Source organism: Onthophagus taurus, chromosome 7 (genome assembly GCF_036711975.1).
Source record: "Onthophagus taurus isolate NC chromosome 7, IU_Otau_3.0, whole genome shotgun sequence".
In the NCBI taxonomy this organism is placed as follows: Eukaryota; Metazoa; Arthropoda; class Insecta; order Coleoptera; family Scarabaeidae; genus Onthophagus; species Onthophagus taurus.
The window spans coordinates 15891816-15905213 of record NC_091972.1 but is presented as its reverse complement, the minus strand read 5'-3'; the positions used below and the strand labels follow the sequence as shown (position 1 = coordinate 15905213).

At 31.1% G+C, this 13398-nt stretch overlaps 1 protein-coding gene across 4 annotated transcripts in view; it reads right to left on the bottom strand.

Annotated features, from left to right (window-relative positions):
- Nucleotides 1–1908: 1908 nt before the first annotated feature.
- Nucleotides 1909–13398, bottom strand: part of LOC111419943 (CABIT domain-containing protein serrano) — a 100033-nt gene continuing 88543 nt past the window's right edge. For all 4 annotated transcript variants that reach the window (XM_071197839.1, XM_071197838.1, XM_071197840.1 and 1 more), the window contains one exon: nt 1909–11418. In XM_071197839.1, coding sequence (XP_071053940.1) covers nt 9616–11385 — 1770 coding nt within the window. In that variant the 5' untranslated portion in view covers nt 11386–11418 and the 3' untranslated portion in view covers nt 1909–9615. The remainder of the gene's footprint in view (nt 11419–13398) is intronic.

Here is a 13398-nt window from a genome sequence, read left to right as displayed (position 1 = left end):
AATAACTTTTAGTTTTTGAGAAAACAATATTTGAAATTTTGATAAAATTTTCGATGTTGCAATTTTCATCGATAACTTTCAAAATTCGCTATAAAATTAATTTCTTGAAGGATCCTTGTGGAAATATTACCAATTATTAATTATAGTATCCTCTTTTGAATGCAACAATCCGTTTTGAAAAATCACTTTTAGTTCTTAAGAAATAAATTTTTGAAATAATCTACAATTTTTTCGAATTTTGTAATTTTCGCCGATTACATTTTAATACTTCGTATAAAATCCATTTCTTGGAATATGAGTATGAAAATTTCCCAAAGTGTTAATAAAAGTATCCTCTTTCCAATGAACTAACTCGTTTGGGAAAATAACTTAGTTTTTGAGAAAACAATATTTGAAGTTTTGATCAAATTTTCGATGTTGCAATTTTCATCGATACCTTTCAAAATTCGCTATAAAATTAATTTCTTGAAGTATCCTTGTGGAAATATTACCAATTATTAATTATAGTATCCTCTTTTTAATGCAACAACCCGTTTTGAAAAATTACTTTTAGTTCATGAGAAATAAATTTTTGAAATAATCTACAATTTTTTCGAATTTTGTAATTTTTACCGATTAAGTTTTAAAAATTCGTATAAAATCCATTTCTTGGAATATGAGTATGAAACTTTCCCAAAGTGTTAATAAAAGTGTCCTCTTTCAAATGAATCAACCCGTTTCGAAAAATAACTTTTAGTTTTTGAGAAAACAATATTTGAAGTTTTGATCAAATTTTCGATGTTGCAATTTTCATCGATAACTTGCAAAATTCGCTATAAAATTAATTTTTTGAAGGATCGTTGTGGAAATATCACCAATTATTAATTATAGTATCCTCTTTTTAATGCAACAACCCGTTTTGAAAAATCACTTTTAGTTCATGAGAAATAAATTTTTGAAATAATCTACAATTTTTTCGAATTTTGTAATTTTTACCGATTAAGTTTTAAAAATTCGTATAAAATCCATTTCTTGGAATATGAGTATGAAACTTTCCCAAAGTGTTAATAAAAGTGTCCTCTTTCAAATGAATCAACCCGTTTCGAAAAATAACTTTCAGTTTTTGATAAAACAATATTTGAAGTTTTGATAAAATTTTCGATGTTGCAATTTTCATCGATAACTTGCAAAATTCGCTATAAAATTAATTTCTTGAAGGATCCTTGTGGAAATATAACCAATTATTAATTATAGTATCCTCTTTTTAATGCAACAACCCGTTTTGAAAAATTACTTTTAGTTCATGAGAAATAAATTTTTGAAATAATCTACCATTTTTTCGAATTTTGTAATTTTTACCGATTAAGTTTTAAAAATTCGTATAAAATCCATTTCTTGGAATATGAGTATGAAACTTTCCCAAAGTGTTAATAAAAGTGTCCTCTTTCAAATGAATCAACCCGTTTCGAAAAATAACTTTTAGTTTTTGAGAAAACAATATTTGAAGTTTTGATAAAATTTTCGATGTTGCAATTTTCATCGATAACTTTCAAAATTCGCTATAAAATTAATTTCTTGAAGAATCCTTGTGGAAATATCACCAATTATTAATTATAATATCCTCTTTTTAGAGTTGCATCGTTAGTTAAATCAGCGTCAAAAAAGTTCATTTTGTATCTTGGATCCAAATAAGTTGACATATCTTATCAACTTTCTTATCAATTTCACTTTTATTCAAATATCGCAATAATGTGGCAATATGGGACATCACTTGAGAAATGCACCAGAAATTATAACCATATTGGGCGGATAGATATGCCGGTTAACCGGATATCCGGCCGAATATCCGGTATCCGGCTTTTCGCAAAATCACTATCCGTTTCATTACTAATGTATTATATAAGGGTAATAAATAAAATAAAACTTGAATTATTCTTTAAACTTTTATTAATTTTTTTTATTTATTGAATTCTTTTTACGATTAGATAAATATACAATGACAATGACAAAGACGAAGAAAACACTGAAAAAGTACAGAAAAAAAATTGCGTATACAAAAAAAGAATGGAAATTTCGTTCGAAACAATGCTCTATTTAAAAAAAAATCTAAAGTCGAACTTTAGCCTATTTTCTAAAATAAAAAACATAAAAAATAATAATTAAAAAAAGTACTAAACATTTCATCACAGATGAAAAATAAGCCACGATTTTTCGTTTTACACACAAAATTCACGAAAAAAAAAAAATCTCGACATCCACCTAAACGCGATATACGTAAAAAATAATATATAATATCGAAATAACAAAACTTTTATGGCCAAAATGGTCGGTTGTTACAACATCGTTCAAAGAAACAAGAAAAAAAAGTTGATGGGAAAAAATTAAATTGTAATGAAATCGAAAGAATGCCTGAAGAAAAAGATTCCTCTTCCTTCAGGTAGAAAACGGCGGTACCCTTTTGTATAAAATATAAAAGGTCACAGAAACCAGTTGCGTTCAATGGAGATGGGAAGGGTTACGAAATGTTGGAAGATAAATCCGTGTATATTCAACTCTTTGGAATTTTACAATGAATTTCGAGGTAAACTACATTTTTAACGTGTCAATAACATTACATTATCTTATTTATTTACTTGTTTTTATCAAAATAATTATTGCAAAATAAAATTTTAAATTACTATTTTTAAGAAAAATCAATTTAACATTTAAACGTTTTTTTGACATTTACAAAAAAAAGTTAAATTTCTTTAATCTTAACAAGTAAATACAATTTATTTCTATTAATTATACTGTTCGAGTACCTTGACCCTCGCATTTAAAAAGTGCAAGTTTAAGTAGATAATCCGGAAAAAATTATTAAACGCGCGTACGGGTCCAAAATGGGCAATAACATTTGCAACTGATTGCTATCTGCAAGAAGTGCATTAGCATACAAATAAGGGTGTGAGGCTGGTGTTGGTTTACGGTGCGGACGGCTGTGGCGCGCGAAATGGCCGAGGAGGCGCGGACCACTGCTTAATGACGAATAAATTATTCATTTCGATTTGCGGGCGTCGTCCGAGACTTCCTTCTAAGGTACAAAAATAACGGTGGAATCGAAATACGTTTCTGTTGCGCACCTTTTTCGTCTTATTATATCGCGGAAAGTGTGTGCCGTACGGTTAATTATCGTTTTATTCATACAATCAATTATTTCGTTGCGGTTTTAATAACTGTACATTTACATTTTCGCATCATGAAAACATCCAAAACAAAAAGATGCTAGAAGCTACAGAAATGAAAATAATGTGTGGAATAGTTGGGAAAACATTGATGGACAGAGAAAGAAGTGAGAACATCAGACAGGCTTGCAGGATAGATAACATCAATGATTGGGTATTGGACAGAAAGAAGAAATGGAATGAGCACATCGATCGAATGACATTCATAGCACATCGACAATGATAGTGCGTGGAATAGTTGAGAAAACATTCATGGACAGAGAAAGAAGTGAGAACATCAGACAGGCTTGCAGGATACATATCATCAATGATTGGGTATTGGACAGAAAGAAGAAATGGAATGAGCACATAGAAGAACGAATTGTGAAAATCATCATCAGGACGAAGAAGCATTGGAAGACTTAGCAAAAGATGAAGTGAAAAAAACTAAGCAGTTATAATTAAATACAGAAGGAAGAAGAAAAAAAAAATTTTGATTTTTGTATCAAATTGAAATTTAAAATACTGCTTTTAAGTTTAAATATAGAAAATGTTAATAAGGCGTTGTTTTTTTTAGTGTAATCAAGTAGAAAAGGTGTACAGTTAATTGGACGGGTATATTGGTGATAATTGAGATTTTCCAAGTTAATTTATACGATATGTGTGCCGCACGGTTCGTATATACAGGTTTTAAGACACGTCCTCGTAACAAGAAGAAGGAAAAAGTCGTAATTTATTCCGTCAAAGTCAAGGACCTTCGCTTCCTGCCTCGGGCTTATGCGTTCGTTCGCGTTCCGCTGTAAAGTGTGTGTAGAGTTCGATTTTATAGGAACTCTTCTCCAAATGAAACAAACAGTTTTATTGTACAGTTAATTTTTTTTATAAAGAAAACCAATATTTAACCTAAAAACTTTTTTTTAATTAATTTGACGTTTAGTATCTCAATTGACTTTGAAACGTCAAAATGAGATTCTCTAAAAAGGATAATTTTTATCTTAAAAAATCAAATTGGTATTTTAACACTTAATAAAGTTACGAATAATTTAATATTGTCAAATATAATATTAAAATTTATTAGCTTTTTTGAATTGACTTTTTAAATGTCAAGTAGGTTCAGTACCTCAATTGACTTTTAAACGTCAAAGTGAAATGAACGTGTCAGGTTGTTATTGTAAGAAAATGAGAAAAAAAAACTGTTTTCGAAGTGATTTTTCGTCTAAAATACCATTTAAATTTATCGTTTGAAAAGGTAAGTTTTAAATTTATCGTCTAAAAAGTATAATTTTATCATAAAATGTTTAACCTCAAAATCAAATTGGTGTTTTAACACTTAATAAAGTTAGGAATTTACTTTAATATTTTCAAATTAATATTAAAATTTATAAATTTATTGATTTTTAGCTTTTTCGAATTAAAAAAATCTAATTAAATATTTAATTTGATATTATCATCTGATTTGACTTTTTAAATGTCAAGTAGACTCAGTACCTCAATTGACTTTCAAACGTCAAAGTGACGTAAACAAATTTGTGTGTCCGGTTGATTATTACAAGAAAATGAGGAAAAAATACTATTTCGGACGCAATTTTTAGTTTAAAATAACATTTAAATGTATCGTATCGATTCGTTTGAAAAAGTAAGTTTAAATTTGTCGTCTAAAAAGTATAATTTTATCATAAAATTTTTAACCTCAAAATCAAATTGGTGTTTTAACACTTAATAAAGTTAGGAATAATTTAATCTTGTCAAATTAATATTAATATTTATAAATTTATTGATTTTAGCTTTTTCGAATTAAAAAAATCTAATTTAATATTTGATTTGACATTTAGTATCTGAATTGACTTTTTAAATGTCAAATATTAAATATCTCAATTGACTTTTAAACGTCAAATTGATTATTACAAGAAAGTTAAAAATATCTACCGAATTAGAAATTATTTTGAGTTTGAAGTAACGTAAAGGATTTCTTTTCTATGTAAAGGTAAGTTTTAAATTTAACGTACAAAGTTTCCATTTTAAAATAAATTTTTTAACCTAAAAATCAAATTGAGTTTTGATTGATTTGAAAATGTCAAATCTAACGTTGTAATTTATAAATTCTCCGATTTTAGCTTATTCATAAATAATATTATTCTCTAAACCACCACTGTGAAGTTCACAGATTATAAAAAAAACAAATTATAACCTAACAAATCAATTTGATCTTTGAAATTGCCAAAATGTCAAAGTGACGTTTAAACATTACATTGATTGTTGCAGAAAGAATACTGGTTTAGAAATGTTTTGTTAGGATAAATTGTATTAGTATCAAATTTATCCATAAAAGTTTTAAAAAGGAAATCTAAAAATGACGTTAAAGTTGATTGACTTTTACTAAAAATCGATTATTTGACAGGTTATAATAGTCCAATTTCGATTAACGATTGTGAATATGTACGTTACGACGAATGTGCATAATCGGATGATGTATTTATCGGGAAATGTATGTTGTCTAACCAAATTAACCGCTAATCAGTTAGATTACAATTATAATACAAATACAAGGATTTGTAGCAACAGGAGAGAGTGGGATTTGTTGTTATAGGGGAAAACTGTTAAATATTGTATACAAATTCCGGTTTACACATCGATACAGTCAAAACATGCAGGGAATGACAGCTTAACCCTATTCCCTTAGCAACCTCACACCCCCACAGAACACTAGATGATACAACCCTATGTTTAGTTTGCTGATGAAGCTTGTCCCGTGTTTTTTATTTGAGTTGTTGTAATCTTACGGTACATATAATATTACATATATAGGGTAAGTTGCATAATATAGTTAAATAGATATACAGAGTGATTCTCAATCTGTACGCATAAACTTGGGGATTTATTCCAGGGTGAGCCCAATAGTGTATAGAAACTATGGGAAATAACTTCGAACACTTGCTGTAACGTTGTTTTTAAATGTTCTATGTATTCTAGATTTGGAAGTAAATTTCCAGATAACTAGGAAATTAAAAAACTTTTACTATAATTTTTTTCACTTATTAGTCATTATTTGTCATGAGGATAATATTCCCAAGTTTATGCGTATAGGTTGGGAATCAGCCTGTATATAATTAACACTGATGATGATAATGTTGTTACCAGGTACTCCGGAAATTGAATGAAAAAGGTTTAAGACATGGAAAAACTTGACAGCAAAAAAGAAGTGAAACATCGGCTGTGAATACGTATCTAGACAAAGGTATGCTGCTAATGCTTATTAAAAGTATACCAAGATAATGTTCAAGAGATTTTTAATACTCTTTGGAAACGGGGTAATTTGTAGTAAAGCGTTTTCAAGTTGCATAGTATATCCGAAACGTCCTACGGCATCTGCTTTATATTAGAAATATATCGTAATGCGTATACCACCGATGGACCAGCCACGTGTATATCACGTCGGCGTCATTGTGACTGATGTTGCAAATGTTAGGAGTATGGGTATGTTATGAGAGACCGCAAAAACATTGTTAGAGCAGAAATTGAAAGTAAAAGAACATAAAAATACCATGATATGCAAAGTAAAACAACAACTTTCAGTAGCAAGGAAATCCTTAAGAAAGTACTAGATGTGTGATGGGCACAATTATTGAATTAAATTTGAACAAAATCTACTCTGCTCATGGATTGAATGAAGAAAAAATATGAATGAAGAAAATATATTTGTGGATATAGGCTGGGCATATGATATTTGAAAATTTAATATGTGATAAAAGCTGTGATTCGTATAGACTATGATATTACTGTAACGAATAGAATTAGGGAAACAGGTTTGTTCCAACCACACTTTTGACTATCAATTGAGGGTCAGACACCAGTTGAAAAATACTGTTCCAACAGAACCGTGGACTAATCCGCGACTTTTGTCAAGCGTTCTAATAATCATTGCACAAATTCATGTACGCGTCCGATCAGTCAAATTTCTACCTGGTCTGGAGTAAGTACGTTTTGTCACGTCCTTTAACGCGTGCCCATAACTCATTTCCAATCGGGCAGTGTGTCTGTTAAGGTTATGTTTACTGTCAAAGCGTTTGTTTGAATTTGAATTATTAAGGTGAATTTAGACATGCATGGCAAAATTTGCGTCTATAAACAAACGCTTGCACATCGGCTGGCCAGTTTTTAGTTAGATTTTCGTTTCAGTTGAGGTCTTAATTTGTGTTTATTGTAGTTTATATAGTTTATTATGGTTAAAAAAAAGTGGTTGGCAGAAGTGACAATCAAATTTCTTGAAGGCTATGAATCTTATCCGTGTTTATGGGATGTACATAACATCAGAGCACAATCCAGAAGAGTATCCAAATTTTGCTTTGTCATTCGTAGATGATTAAGATGATTTTTATAGCTTGCAGAATCTTCTGCTGCGAGTTCTCGTAGAAGTTTTGCAGAAGCACCCAAAGTAGGTAGACGACTAATCCATGGTTTAACCAAACACGACCTTTTCGTCGTTCCTTTTTCTGTATTTCTTTTATCTTTTTTCAACTAAAAGTTTAGCGACTATTTTGCATGCTTCGGAAAGTTCACTTGACATATTGCGCACTGTGCAATACACTTTAAAAATGAAACTGGCGTGTCACTTATTTTTGATTTCGCACATGTAGTGTAAACCTTTACTGGGGTACAAATAGAACTGGCGCCACTAAATCCATGCATGTCTAAACGCACTTTTTCATTCTCTATTCTTTTATGTGTTTCGGATGTTTTTAACAAATTTTAATTTTATGCATATCTATTTCATTTTTCCACTATTATGTTTTTTTAGATTTATAATTCTTGCAACTTTAGTTCATTGTTGTTAAAAGATGGTATATCTAGTATATGATATAAATGAATTGAGTAAGCTTACAACTTTCAATTCGTTCCAATTGCGTTGACGTTTTGTACGCATTTAACGAATGCGCAGAAGAAAGTTGTGTACGCGTAAGTGAATTGGTCAAATTTGTACGGTTGGAACAACGCTTATAATTAAGGTAGTAGAAGAGTTACCTTAAAGAGGTACCTGTAGCTTTTTCATATTATTTTTTTCCAATATAGAAGATTTTAAACGGTATTTAGTATAAATATAAGAAAGGAAAGATGACACAACATGAAAATCGAACAATTTTTAATACTAAAAATCGTTCGATTTATCTCTAAGAGGAAGAGTGATAATAATGATCTATAACAATAGAATTTACTGCAGTGTTTTTGGTATGTGTCAAAAAGTGAGATTAAGCATATGTCGGTCAAGCCGCGGTGGCCATCAAAATCTAAGCTTTATCATTTAAACAACCGTACGCATTTGGCGACAAGCGGCTAGCATGTAATAGGCACGATTACATTATGCTTATGGGATTACGTCCGCCTCGACTTAGTGGCCAAGTCAGAAGCATCTAGCCTAAGGATGGAGAGTGACAGATCCCACCTTTAAGAAATTGAGTAGCGCGATATCAAGATTCTGATGACCAACGCAATAAATATTCATTTAAATGAAAAGTAAAACCGCAACTTTTCAAAATTAAAGAAGCTAAATAGAACACTTTATGTAAAGAGCAGAATGGGATGTGTGGGGAATGTATACAGTGTGCATCAAATAAACTCCCCCTTTTCGCATCTAATTTGAAACCGTTTGAGGTATCATATGAAGGGGTTGCATTCAAGATTCTGTTAGTCTCAAAAAGGGTTTCCATACTTCTGGAAAATATCTGACTTGGTATTAATAAAAAGCCGCAAAAGGACCCGTATGAAACACCGACTTATCGGTCATCAACCTCGTCAGATAATGGCAAACTGAATAAGAAAATGAAGGAGAAAGAATCGATATCCCGCTAAAAGAGCTTTATAGAGGGAAGCGAAGCGACGTTTGGTAAACACATTTTTACGAAAGAGTATGTTGGAAGAGCTAGTGGTTGATAAAATATCACATATTACATATCGATCCATACAAAATTTAAAATGTGTTCAAACTACTATTAATTGATAGCCAAAACCGTTTATAATACGTACCAATTCATCATAATCATATGATATTCACATATAGTTAGTTGTATTCATATGTTCTTTGTTATAACCTGTCAAATAATAATTAAATTTTTTGTTTGAATTGTAATTCCAATTGGCTGAATATGCATCTTAATGATTATAATAATTTATGATTTTATAATTTCAAGAAGAAAATGAAATTAGAAACTTTTTTTAAATGATAAATTCTTAGAACGAATTCAACCGACCAACCCTAAGTTTAAAAAAATCACTTATTTAATAAAAAACGATTCGAAAATCACACAGTTCCACGGATAAATCACAAGAACAGCTTTTTTTAACTAAAAAAAAGCTTTATTTAAAAAACATAAGAAAAAACGTCCGGAAACTTTTTTATTTTTAACACTTTAACACTTATTTCCTTTTTCGATTATTAATCATTTTATAAGTAATGCGCCCCTCTTTGCCTTTGACTTTGATGATTAGCCAAAAATTTCGTTGAATGTTTCGGTTTATAAATTAACGCAGGAGGAGGGCTTTCGATTTTCTTTGATTTTTCAACGACCATTGAAATATCTGGATATTCGCGAATTTCCCAAACCAAATTATTTAAACTTCTCGGTCGCGAAAGTTTTCTCGATCGTTTTTCCGGTTGCTTCGTTTGTCCGGAATCGCCACTCGCTCTTCCACCGGAATTACTCGAATCTAAAGTTCCGTCGAGTTCCATCGCTTGTTGTAAATTATTTAAAGATTTATAACGAATATTAAATAGTGGTGAACCTGATTTTGAAATAGGACTCGGTGGGGTTTCTTTCATAGGTGAAGCACTTTTTTGACGAAATAATCTACCTCTTTGCGAATGTCCATTTTTTACATATAATTTTGGTAAACCAGGTGGAATTTTTTCACTATTATTAATTTTTTGTGAATCACGAATTGTTGATGTTTTTCGATTACGTTTTTCAGCTTGCAATTTTTTTGTTGGGATCGTTTCGATTGGTGGTGGTTCAGGTTTTTCACCATTATTTATTGCAATTGTTGTTTCTATTGAATTAAATGTTCTCACGCTTTTTGGTAACGGTGCAAAACCTCTTACGTAATCATAAATTTGATCGATTTCTTCGTAATCTTTCGTATGATGTATTTCTTTTTTATGATGCGTATGTTTCGTTCGATGGTTTGCTGAATCTGAGGATGCACTTCTACGTAATAGATAACCATTTTTTTCTAAATTTGGTGTTTTTTTGGAATCGCCTAATTTTCCATCTAAAACTTGAATTCTATCAGAAACTTCCGAGGATAATTTCGTACATTTTTCGACTAAACGATTAAATTCAATCATGGTTTTTAATTGTTCCTCGTTTCTTGTTCTTAATAATTTTAATGGTGCTGCTAAAGGTAAAGCTGTTACTGTATTAATATCTTTCTGTAATGGTAATGCAAATATATGCTCTTCTTCAAATATCGATAATAATCTTAATTCTGGTACAAAATGATTTGGACTTTTTAAACCTCTCGGGGATGTACCATGTACTAAACGTACTGTTAAAGGCATCCTTTTGCTTAAAAGATTTTTTGCGGTGTGCACACCACTGATGTTATCTTCTCGCGCTAACGCACTAAATTTTCCTCTTTGTTCTAAACCCAATAAAATTGTATCACCTCTTGAGTCAATACATTTCAAGTATTTTCCTTTTGAACCAGGAATTATCGTTTCACCTGAAGGTATTAAAACTTCTCCAGCGGGAATAGTTCTTGCACCTTCAGGTACAACATTTCCGTCGCCGTCAGTTTTTGCTTGAACTCCACGTATCGTTTCACGAACTAAACATCCTTCTTCCGGTCTTCTTCTACTTAATTCATTAACACTTTCTATGCACCTAACTGCTCTACCTTCTTCGCTTAATAGTTCGAAATAACCGGGATAAGTATCTGGTATGGCCAAACGGGGGCCCACGCAAACTAATCGACGACCTTCTTTGATTTTGACAGCTTGCGCTACGATTTTGTGACGTTTTCCTGCCGAGACTAGAAGTGCCGTCGATTGGAGGCTGGGTGATGGTAATGTTGGGACACCTAATCCGCCGTATTGGCCTTTTATTATTTTGACGACGGCAGGAAATCGATGTTTTGTGACGAACTCTCGGAGGTAATTTCCTTCGTCTGCCCATCGAGCCGCGGCCACTGTTATTTGGCCGTCTGTTGCTGCCATTATTTGGAATTTTTCAACTTGTATTATCCATTTCTATAACAAAAATAAAAAAAAATTAACTTTATTGTCATTCTAAAATTTATCATCAAGATATATTTAACAAAAACGGTATTTTGGTTGTCACATTGATACATTTAATGGTTCCTAAAGAGTGAACATCAAAGTATTTTAACGATTTGATGTTTACTGAAAATCTACATTAAGACAACATCCCGTACTGCTAATAGATTATTAGATATTGATAATAGAACTTAATACTGCTTCTAGAAATCTAGATAATGCATGAAATAGGGTAAATACTATTTATGGAGAACTAAAAACTACTTGCAGAACACTAGATACAGCTGGCAGGGGATTATATACTGATAACAGAAGACTTGATGCTTATAGAACGAGGATTTACTAGAAAAAGACATGGATATACTGTATGCAGAAAACTAGATAGTACTCGCAGATTAAATATTGCCGGTAAAGTTCTAAACACTGCTAATAGAAAACTAATACTGCTTATAGAAGGATGAATACTGCTTGCAGATGTCTATTTATTGGTTGTAAAAGACTACATACTGGTAACAAAACAGTAGATATAGCTTGCTGCTCACAGAAAATTAGATGTAGAAAAAAATTAGAAGTACAGTTGTTTACAGAAGACTAATTACAACTTACAAATGTATAAGACACTGCTGGCACAAAAATCATGTACAATAAAACATCTAAAAAAATTTAAAAATGAGGAGCCACTTAAGGACTCATTCGAATGGTATTTTTGTATATTGATGAACATCCAACGGAGCAACAAAGGAAAGAAACAATAGACAACGGAAATACTATTTATGGAGTAGTAAAAAGTGCTTGCAGAACACTAAATACAGCTGACAGAAGATTATGTACTGATCTCATAGGACTTGATCCTTATAGAACGAGGTACTACTAGAAGAAGACTGTATACTGTGTGCAGAAGACTAGATAGTACTTGTAGAAGACTAAATATAGCTGGAAAAGTTCTAAATACTGCTAATGGAAAACTAATACTGCTAATATTATAAAAGGTTATAAAAGACTACATACTGGTAACAAAACAGTACATACTACTTGCAGAAGCCTAAATACCGTTGGTAGAAACCCAGATACTGCAAGTGGAAGTCTCAACACACTTAATAGAAAACAAGATACTATTTGCAGAAGACTACTTACAACTTACAGATGTATAGGACATTACTGGCACAAATATCATGTAGAGTAAAACATTATATTTGTATGAAACGTGCACGAACAGATACCTACAATCGTCATCACAAGTTTTTTGATCTGGAGATTATGCAAAAGGAAAAAAAAATTAAAAATGAGGAGCAACCTAAGGACTCATTCCAATGGTGTGGTTGTATGTTGAGGAACATCCAACGGACCAACAAAGGAAAGAAACAATAAACAACAGATATGGATTACAATGCATGTCAAATACTTATCAGGAACAATCATATTGCGTTTTGCACTTATGTTTAATGTCAATTCTTTTGATTTTGTGATATCGATAAAGTTGATTAAAACCATACATAAAATTCTCTGTGATATCTTATTTACGGAGACGTGAAATATATGAACCAATACATAATGCTGATTTTGAAAAAGAATGAGATGAAGAATGCAAACAATGTTTTTTATTATCGATTTTTATTGATAAAAAAAAATCAAGATAGCGCAAGTTTTTATGATTGCTACTCAGGGCAGAGAAAGAAGAGTGACTCCTTTGTTGTTATCAGAATCAATATGCAACATTGATACTAACTTCACAATTCTTTTTGGCTTCCTGTAAGTTTCTTACTCAAGAGAAGATTCGTGTTTCAACGCTCTACGAATTTTTTTTTGTATTTTGCTGGATAGTGCTGGGTAATTTAACACTTTTTGTAATACTTGCTTGCAGATCCACGTCGCAAGAAAGAATTCTATTTGTTCCATGGATAAGACAAGTTAGTGTATGGAAATACACTCTGTCTTTTAGTACATATATTGCCA